The sequence below is a fragment of the Coturnix japonica genome, chromosome 5 (genome assembly GCF_054131305.1).
Source record: "Coturnix japonica strain WE chromosome 5, WE-NBRP24, whole genome shotgun sequence".
In the NCBI taxonomy this organism is placed as follows: Eukaryota; Metazoa; Chordata; class Aves; order Galliformes; family Phasianidae; genus Coturnix; species Coturnix japonica.
The window spans coordinates 9,694,942-9,704,656 of record NC_140667.1 but is presented as its reverse complement, the minus strand read 5'-3'; the positions used below and the strand labels follow the sequence as shown (position 1 = coordinate 9,704,656).

General features: G+C 46.7%; 1 protein-coding gene across 1 annotated transcript; it reads left to right on the top strand.

The window, feature by feature from the left end:
- Window positions 1-597: 597 nt before the first annotated feature.
- LOC107314314 (uncharacterized) lies at window positions 598-6,915 on the top strand. Its single transcript, XM_085547898.1, has 9 exons — window positions 598-763; window positions 1,347-2,166; window positions 2,274-2,481; window positions 2,619-2,720; window positions 2,877-2,961; window positions 3,040-3,169; window positions 4,606-4,673; window positions 5,302-5,642; window positions 6,453-6,915. The coding sequence occupies exons 1-3, from the start codon at window positions 598-600 to the stop codon at window positions 2,332-2,334; spliced, it is 1,047 nt and encodes a 348-aa protein (XP_085404024.1). The 3' UTR covers window positions 2,335-2,481; window positions 2,619-2,720; window positions 2,877-2,961; window positions 3,040-3,169; window positions 4,606-4,673; window positions 5,302-5,642; window positions 6,453-6,915.
- Window positions 6,916-9,715: the final 2,800 nt, after the last annotated feature.

Below are 9,715 nucleotides of genomic sequence, written 5' to 3'. Positions count from 1 at the left end.
TGGGGGGAAATACACGCACGCCCTGCGTGGCGGCTGTGGAACAAAGATGCTGTCTCCGTACCGCTGGGATATTCACTAGTTACGCACGAGCAGCATCGTCCATCACACTCACTTCAGGCTGTAGCTTTTTTCCTGCTTGTTTCATAAGTACAGATCTAGAGAACTCAAAACGTTACGGTCTTGCTTAAGCTTCATGCAGATGTAAGTGATATTTTACTATAATATGCCCCAAATTGTCTTTCCTGAGCTCCGAGTAAGAAATAAATTACACAGCAGCTCTGGAAGACCACTCTATCAGCACATCTGTGACGTGAGGGAGCAGTCATCTCAGTATCTCACGTGCCTCACCATAGCGTTCTTTTGGCTACCGCATAACACTTGATCCAAGCATTCCTGCAGTAGTGGGCGGAAACAAATTAAAAAGACGAGGTAGTGAGAGAGAAACTTTGACGGAGCGAGAGAGCGCGGCCCCGGCCAGGGAGGTTGTGGATGCCCCGTCCTTGGAGGTGTTCAAGACCAGGTTGGACGGGGCCCTGGGCAACCTGATCTAGTAAAGGTGTATGTTTGGTGGCCCTGCCAGGCAGGGGGTTGAACTACATGATCCTTCTCAGCCGAGTTCACAAAGCGCGGATCGCTCAAGCCGGGCGGGGCGCGGAAGCCGTACGCCTGCTCCCACTTCGTTCACCTCCGCCGAGCACCCCCGTTCGCTCAGGCCGTTCGTTTAGAGCTGTGACAGAGCGCTCTGACGGCACTGCTTTATACAGTATATTAACTCACGAGTCCCACCCTGAAACGTAGCCGAGCAGACGGCCGGTTTGATCTAAGTAACAGGTAGTTCGGCAATAGCTTTGCAAGGTATGGCGCGCCCTCAGCGGGATCCGACGTAAAATATACGTGTGACAGCGTGCAATAAAAACATTCACAGTTCTACCGTCGTAAGAACTGAAAATGAGCGGAGTCCAACTTTCAGGAGTTTAAATTAAGAACGAAATGTCACGGAAAGTGAATTTGATGACAGAAGTCTGTACAGAGTCCATGTGTCTTTAACTGGAGATAACTGACATGTCACCACAAGCATTGCAGTTGGTGTTTGTGACACACGAGCGTAATCCCAAGCGACACCGTACGGAACAGCTCGCAAAGCTGCGCTTCAGATTGTACCTGACAGGAATTTTCTCCGGCACATCACCGACCCACCGGGGAATCCGTCACATCCCCGCTCCCATGTTTCCACTGCTGCCTTCAGCCACATTTTCTGTGTCAGATACCAAGTATTTACTGTTTCAACAAATCTTTGTTTATTTTCTTTTTTCTTTTTCTTTTTAAAGTGCAGTTTTAATCCTTAGATCAGATCTGCAGTCCGCGTGTCGAGCTGTCAAGGCCCCCGGCCGGCGCTAACGAGGGAACTACCGCCAGGTGCCGCGGGGCCGCGGCCGCCCGGGCTCAGCTGCGCCTCGTTGGCGGCCGGGGGCGGGTTCCGGCCCGAGCGGCTCTTAAGCTCCTCCCGAGGCCGCAGGGAGCCATCAGACGGCTCCGGGATCTCATAGAGTGCGGACGTCGGCGTGGGCTCCGCTCCTTCGTCAGGTTTGGGCTCTGCTGGGGCTGCGGAGCACCGCGATGGGCTGCTTTTGAAACGGGTCCTTGGGTTTGGGATTTTTCTTGTAACGTTCTCTTTGTGTTGTGCCGTTTTGTTTCAGGTTGCGGTGGGACGCTTCCCGGTGAAGATGAGCCCGATCCGGTGAGCCGTTCAGGTAGGAACGGGACCGCGGACGCGACGAGCTCCGGGGAGCCGTTCGGGGCCGTCCGCCCGCAGCGGGAGGCCGCCGGGCTCTCGCCGCGCTCCGTCCGGGGTCGGCGCGGAGCTCCCTCGGTTTCTCGGAGCCGGGTTAACGTCGTCGCCCGGCTGCCGTCCCGTTTTCGGAGCGGGCCGCCGCTCCGTTCTCCGAGTCGTAGCTGGGTCCCGGGGCGCTTTCAGCCCCCTCCGGGCTTTTTATCGAGGGCTTCGGGTTCTCTCGGAGCGAGCGAGACGGGGCCGTATTGTTCCAGCCTCGGGGCGGCTGGGAAGGCGAGGGTGCAGCAACGCAAAGCGCTGCTGAAACAAGTTTTCTTCTCTTTCAGGCCGAGCTTCTCGTCAGCCCGAAGCGGTGAGCGTTCAGAAGCCGCTCGGTAAGCTCTTTGTTCTGGGGTCTCTTGTCAGGCCGCCTTTCGGCCTTTTTAGTTTCACCCCCTGCCCTTTATTTGTAACTTGAGGAGCGCGATCTCTTTCCCATCAGGGAGACGCGGCGGCACGGCTCGCACGACCGGACCGCCGTGTTCTTTTCCGGAACTCCTTGAGCTCTGCCTGAGGATGAAGGAAGAAGTAGGGGAGCCCCGGGGCGCCTCACCCCAGTCGAGGCGCTGCCGGAGCTCGTATTCCCGGTGTAGGAAGGGCTCGCGGGCGATACGGTGAAGTTTGGGATTAGACCGGGAAGACGCAAGGCAGTAAGTATCTTCTATTGGAGCACCACATCCAAAGGGCTTCCGAACAGATCCCAGGGCGTGGAGTCAACCACCTCCCTTGGGAGCCTATTCCAGCGTTGAACTGTCCTTTGTGTAAAGTAGCGGTTTTTGTCTTCCAGCCTAAAGGTACCTCGTGGCAAGCGGAGGTCTTTTTTTGGGAGGTCTTTTTTTGTCATCTCGTCACCAGTGAGAAGAGAGTAGTCAGTAGCCCTGCCCTCACGGTAAGCACCTCAGAGATAGCAGAAGAGAGCAATAAAGTATCCCCTTAGCGTCTTTTACCCTGGATCGTAACGGGCTAAGCCCAGGCGTGCCGAGGAAGCCGGCAGAAGCGAGTATCGAAGAGCTTCGCGTTCCGTTGTTTTCGGTCTTTGTTCCAGGCCAGGCGGGCGAGGACGGAAGGACAGCGCGAGTGAGAGCAGCCTTCAGGGAGAGTGAGAAGGACAGGCGGCGTGACAGCGGCCGGTAGGCGTCCCCTTCCTTTGGCGGCACGGTGTCGGGACGGCACGTTCCGGATGTCACGTTTTGCTGCTTTTATTCCAGGCTGAGCGCTGCAGCGGAGCATTCGGCAGCGAGGACGAGCGAGCCCCGCGGCCCGGCTGTGGCAGCATCCCCTCAGCAGCAGTTTGAGGAGCAGAGTCGGCACGGTCTGGATGCGTCTGCGTGGAGTCAGGTGGGTGTCTTTGAGTCGTTCGGGGTGTGTTGCCTTTGGCTGTCCGGGGATTATGTGGTTTGTTTTTTTTTGGTTTTTTTTTTTTTTTTTGAGCGTGATGGTTTGGCTTTAAGTTGGTTTTATTTTAAGTTGTGTAGTTGGTTTCTGTAGTTGGTTTTTTAGTAACTTGTTGGTTTTTCGTAGTTGGTTTCTTAAAGCTCTTTTTTGTGGTTTTTCTTAGTTTTTGAGTAAGTTGTTGGTTTTTAGTAGTTGGTTTTTTAGTAATTTGTTGGTTTTTGTTAGCAATTGGTTTTCTGTAGTAGGTTTTTTTTTAGTAAGTTTGTTTTGTAGTTTTGGTTTTTTAAATTAAGTTCTTGGTGTTTTTGTAGTTGGTTTTTGGTTCTTGGTGTTTTTGTAGTTGGTTTTTGGTTCTTGGTGTTTTTGTAGTTGGTTTTTGGTTCTTGGTGTTTTTGTAGTTGGTTTTTGGTTCTTGGTGTTTTTGTAGTTGGTTTTTGGTTCTTGGTGTTTTTGTAGTTGGTTTTTGGTTCTTGGTGTTTTTGTAGTTGGTTTTTGGTTCTTGGTGTTTTTGTAGTTGGTTTTTGGTTCTTGGTGTTTTTGTAGTTGGTTTTTGGTTCTTGGTGTTTTTGTAGTTGGTTTTTGGTTCTTGGTGTTTTTGTAGTTGGTTTTTGGTTCTTGGTGTTTTTGTAGTTGGTTTTTTTTGTGGTTTTTCTTAGTAAGTTGTTGGGTTTTTTGGTTTTTTTAGTAACTTGGTTTTTCTTAGGTTTTTGTAGTTTTTCTTGGGTTTTTTTTTTGTGACTTTGTAGTTTGTTTTTTTTATAAAGTTGTTTAAGTTTTTTTTAAATTTTTATTTTCTAAGTTTTTCTTTTTGCTGGGGGAGAACACAACTCAGGCTGAGTCTAGACTCAGCCTGAGTTGTGTTCTCCCCCTTGTAATGGTGCTGGAGGCCGGATTTTGCACTATCTCTAAAGAGATATATTTTTTTTTTGGCGGGAGGGTGGGCATGTCAGTGGCATTTTTTTTGGGGCCCCGCTTGGGGGCCCCTCCCCTGCCCCCTTGGGGCCCCTCCCTCGGCCCTCCCTCCACCCTCCCCTTGCCCCCTTGGGGCCCCTCCCTCCACCCTCCCCTTGCCCCCTTGGGGCCCCTCCCTCCACCCTCCCCCTGCCCCCTTGGGGCCCCTCCCTCCACCCTCCCCCTTAGCCCTCCCTCGGCCCTCCCCTGCCCCCTTAGGCCCTCCCTCGGCTCTCCCTTGCCCCCTCTGGGACTCCCTCTGCCCCCCTGAGTGTGGTGGGAGGCTAAGTCCCCCTGTTCCCGTTGGGGCTCCCCCTGAGTGGGACTGTGATGGGGTGGCCCCTCCATGGTGAAGGGGTCTTCTGTGGGACTTGGAGTGGCTCCTGGGTGGTGATGACTCCTTGGTGGTGGTGGTCTTGGTCCTGCAGGAATGAGCTGGAGAGAGAAGCTGGGTTCTGTATCCTGCTGAAGAAGATGACTTTATTACAAGCATCAGGTAAGATGTCTTTGGAATGGCTCTGGCTTTATACCTTACGGGGTACAGGGAATTTCCTGGTTACTAAGGTTTGGGGAAGTGGCTGGAGGTGAGCTAGACTGAGCTGCTTGCCACATATGTTAGTCCTGTGTGTGCTATGGGTGGTTTTCAGTATCAACACTCTAAGTAAGCTGAGTGATTATGAAGGAGGGAAGCTGCTATTATGTTCTCTAGGGCCTTATTGTCATTTCCTCTTGGCAAGAAAAAATGTAACCAAATGGGGAAATAAATGGAAATGCTGGTGAAAGCTGTTCTGAGAGCTCTCTGAGGACAACTGATTTATACATATATAAAAAATTAAGCTATCTCTTTGGGCAGATACAGTACACTCTACTTGTATGTAAGAGTGTGCCCCCTGTACAATGTGCTGAATTGCTAGATGGGGGACTTAAAAAGATCTGGATTTAAATAGTGAAAAGCTAGCTCTCCCTCAATAGCTTGTCTCCTGCTTCATCTTCTTACTAGAGCAAAACTGTAAAGGATGCCTTCAGGATAAAATTCTATTATTATTTCAATGCCTACCTCTAAAATACTGGTAACTAAGCTGATTTCTGTGGTTTGATAAGTGAGTGATAATTCCTTTTTGCAGAATTATTGGCTCCTGAAGGCTCTTTGGGATTATTTCTGATGTGAGCGCTACTGTTCTGCGTTGCCTGTGGGATCTGAGATGCCTGAGACTATCTGCCCTGTAGGGGAAGGACTAGGCTTAGCTCACTTGAGGGTTTGTGGTGGAGTGGATACCTGTCTGTCTCTAACTTAAAACAGTAATTCCTTACATACCTCACAAAGATGTGGGTGTGTGGTCTCTTTCTGTGCGTTGGCCTCGCTTGTTTGCTGCTGAAGGTTTCCATCTTGGGGAATGTGAAGAGGAAGACGGATGATCCCTGAAGTGATTGGCTCTTTGGCACTGCATGCTCTGTAAAAGACAAAGTGAGACTTCAATCAATAACAAATATTTTTACGGCATAGATATTGTGCATCAGACTTGCTTTGTGCAGAGTGTAATGGCTGACTGTGTTGCCAGTGTTTGTGTTGTAGCTGTATTTCCAGATAGAATTGTTTCTTGAGCTCAGTATGGCTCAGTGACTGCCCTGTTTTAAAATAAATAAAGAGAAAAACCCTGGTTGTTTTTTTTTTTGTTTAACAAAGGAGCTCACTGAGAACAATCTCTGCTTTCTCACTAGGTAAACTGAGCTAGTGCTTCAATGCGTGACCCTTAAAGTCCAACATTGAAGTTAGTGCCTGTGAACCTTTGTCACATGCTGAGACTTAACTTTAACTATACAAACTTAACTATAGAAATGCATTATGCTCTGCATTTTGCTCTTTAACAAAAGTAAGAGAACTGCACTGTGGTTCCGCCATACATGAATATACTACACAAAAGCATTTCTATCTCTATGTGAGTATGTAATTAATAATTGGTTTCACTTCCAATTAGTTAAGGATCTATTGGTGCTGCCACTAAAGTGAAACTTGTGGGTAATTCAAGGGAGAAATTTAAGGAAGCAGCATCATATGTAACTCAAACGCTAGTGACTAAACTGCAGCACAGTTTTGATGAGTTACAGGGTAATTTTACTCACTAATTCCTTATTATGGTGGTAGGCAATTGAGGTGTTGCTCTCTGAGATAAACAGAATGGGGTGCTATTTTAAATAGGGATGTCTAAAAAGTATATTACTGAGAGAAACTTTATGGATAAACAAATTCACTAATTAAATGTCTTTTTGTTTATAGAATCAGAAAGCCAACCTGCTTAGAATGGACATGCGACTCCTACTTCTATGTGAGATTGCCCTGACTTCAACTGTTCAAGATGAGAGCTGCATCCAAGCGCTTTGTGAAGTGGGTCAGCCCTGGGCTGTGACTGCTGCCTCGAGGAAGCCTGTTCTGATATCTCAGCCTTCCTTAGAGTGAGTTTTTTTTTCATCTTCAGCCTGTGCTTCTTTTGACCTAACAAGCAGAAAAGCTGCCTGGGAAAAGAAGCTGACCACACCTTGCAAATGCTCCCTTTCAGCTAAGTTGAATGGAATGAGTTTGTGCCCTTCTTTGGATGCTGCCTCAGAGCATTATTGTTGTCTTTTAATTATGTTCTGTTAATATAACAGCCATTTATTGACTTAATGTATTAGACAGCTGAAGTTAATGGATGTATTGTTCTAATAGCGAAATGGAATAAAGCCTGTTGAATTACCCTGAACTTGGTCAGTTTTACAATCTGTATCATTTCACTGATCACATTTTCTACGTACTGACATTATTATTATGCATAATGGCTGAACAACAACTTTGGGTTGCAGCTATACAAGCCTAAAACCGCAAAAAAAAAAAAAAAACAACAAAAAAAAACCCACTGAAACACCACCTCTCACACTCCTCTGTGGGGTCATAATATATTTCCTGAGTGCCTGCATTCATAAGAGCTTCTGGTATTGAAACCAGTCCTTGCACTGTCTTCCCTTCCAAACAGAGCTACCTGCTCTCCCTACCCAGTCACTTTAATTAGAGGGCCAGACTGTATAATTGTATCCCTCAGCCAGCAAAGACAAAAAGGGACTTCCTTTCTCTTTTTTATTTTTATGGTAAATCAGAAACAAAAGCCCTCATCCCTTAGTTCTCGTGAGCTCAGTAAGAACAAATGGCATTAGACAGTGAGCAGCTTAAAAAATCTAACCTAACTTTTGTCCTATAATTGTATATGTGGAGTAATAAACCTTCACCAGACAGCGAGAAAAAAAAAAAACCTTTTCCACTCTCTATGCTCACCTGTGGTAATTACATCCACACTAATCTCCCTTCTATACCAATCTGGGTTACCACACAGAGAAGTAAAGCCTTTACCCCCATACCTATGCAATTAATGTCAAACTAAGGGGATTTTTTTTCTTTAAAATTAGAGAAAACAAAACAAAACATTACAAGGACAATAGGAGGTCTTAAACTACTTTACCTGCATAAGGCTTCCTCTGCAGTTTGTAGGTTCTTAAGGACTCGATGCACACACACACACACACAAAAAAAAAAACAAAACCAAAAACAAACAGCAGAAGAAGGAGGAAAAAAAGTAAGGGGAGAGCAATGCTTTGTAATTCATCTTTGTAACTGCACCGGTCTGCTGCAGAGAGCATGACCCTAGAAGAAGAATGCTCATCTGTCTGCAAAGATTATATAGGCACACACAATAACTCTGCAGAGGAGGACTCTCCCAAAAGAGATCCTTCCTCGGTGGGGGTCAGCCTTTCAATGAGGCTTAAGAGAGGCGGAGCTGAATCCAGCTGAATTCAGCTTGGCTGAATCCTCTTCCCCTGCGCCCCCGAGCCTGACCCCATCTCTTCTTCCAGGTGCTCGCTGGCTGGTTGGGGCCCTGACTCAGCAGTTCCCTTACAGTCATGCAAATGTTACTGCTTACAGTATAAGCTATTTAGACTGAGACACACTGTCCTTTTTAATTTTATTAGATGCGCCCCAGACTTTCCAGGTCACCAGTCTCAAGACTTCCCAAAATAGCACCATCAGTCACAGAGTGTTGTTTTATGTTTAGTCACACTAAAGCAATATGTTAACCTCTGTCAAGTCATTTTGAGGGTGTATGTAATTTATTTTGTTCCTAGCTGAGGCATTAAAAAAAAAACCTCTTCACAAATCTTCATTCAACAAGTCTTACTTTGGTTTTCTTGTCTTTTTTCTTTTTATTTTTATTTTTGGCTTATTTTGTATGTGTGTGTGTTTTGTTCTGGCTCTTTCACACCCCCCACCCCCTTTTTTATTTTTTTTTAATTTTTTTTTAATAATAAACTTTTATGATTTTTATAAGATGTTGAAATTGTCTTGTTTGCAGACATCAGACAGAACTGCTTCCCTGAGGAAAGATAAATTGCTCATCCTTCTTGAACACTACAATAATGCAACAATAGTAATGTACAGCTGGAAATAGTACAAGAATGGTGGAAAAAAATATAGCCAGAGATTATAGAAAAAAACTCACCAATTCAGAGGCCTTCGGGTCTAGATGGAAAATGTTGAAGCTCGTCACACAAACACCACGATGGAGCCATCTCCAAAAGAGATGCTGCCTTAGTGGTGGTCAGCCCTTAAATGAAATCTAGGACAGGTGGAGTCGAGCTGAATTGCCTCCACCCACGTTCCCACAGCTGACCCGACAATTGCCTCGGGTGCTTAATCACAGGTTCGGTCTGTGATTACCAGTTTCCTATGCACTTCTCAACAAGTTTCCCCAGACATGAAATCCCATAAACTTGTCTAGCTTTGCAAAAGCACACAAGAATGGGTCGAACAAATTCTTAGCTAGAAAACCTATTTCACCAGTTGGTACTGCCTCTCCTAACAAAAAAGTTGAGGGAACCGGGTTAATTTATTTCAGAGGAAAAAAGGCCTCATTGCAGGCTTCTAGCACTTGCGAGGAGATTATAAACATGAGAGGGACTTGCCTTTATGTGGTCTGTGTGTGTGTAATGCTACATGATACAAAGCACAGCAGTAAGAGCAGCACAACAAAGTCCTGGGCTGCAACAAACGACAGCGAGCCCAAACGCGGGAGCTGCTACAGCTGCTGATGCAAAGAAAAAAAGCCGCTTACCTTCAGAAAACCTCTACTGGGCCACGATCACAAATAAGATGCTCTCACCTCCACCGCCGACCCTAAAATGAGATCTGCGAGGCGGTGGATCCTGGCTCCACCCCTTCCCGTCACTAATGTGTATTGCGTACACCTGAGCTGCCCTGGGTTGGCCCTGCCTTCCCACCAGGTGTTCGATCACGGCTTCCAGCTGAGCCAATTTTTTTTTTCTTCCTATTTTTTTTTTTTTCTCTTTTCTTTTTCTTTTCTTTTCTTTTTTCTTTTTTTTTTTAAAACAATCACCGTGTATGACTGCACACACACTGTAAGCCCTTCCTAAGTTAAGAGCGGAGCACTGACGTGGTGTCACGGAGTTCTCTTTACAGCTCGCTCCGTGACAGAGGGAACAAACGCAGGGAGACAA

Bases quoted from the DNA above. Each gene is read 5' to 3' on its own strand.
- LOC107314314 (XM_085547898.1), top strand. From the start codon at position 598: ATGATCCTTCTCAGCCGAGTTCACAAAGCGCGGATCGCTCAAGCCGGG. The intron at 764-1,346 runs GTATATTAACTC...TTTAATCCTTAG, and splicing joins TGACGGCACTGCTTTATACA to ATCAGATCTGCAGTCCGCGT. The intron at 2,167-2,273 runs GTAAGCTCTTTG...CTTTCCCATCAG, and splicing joins GAGCGTTCAGAAGCCGCTCG to GGAGACGCGGCGGCACGGCT.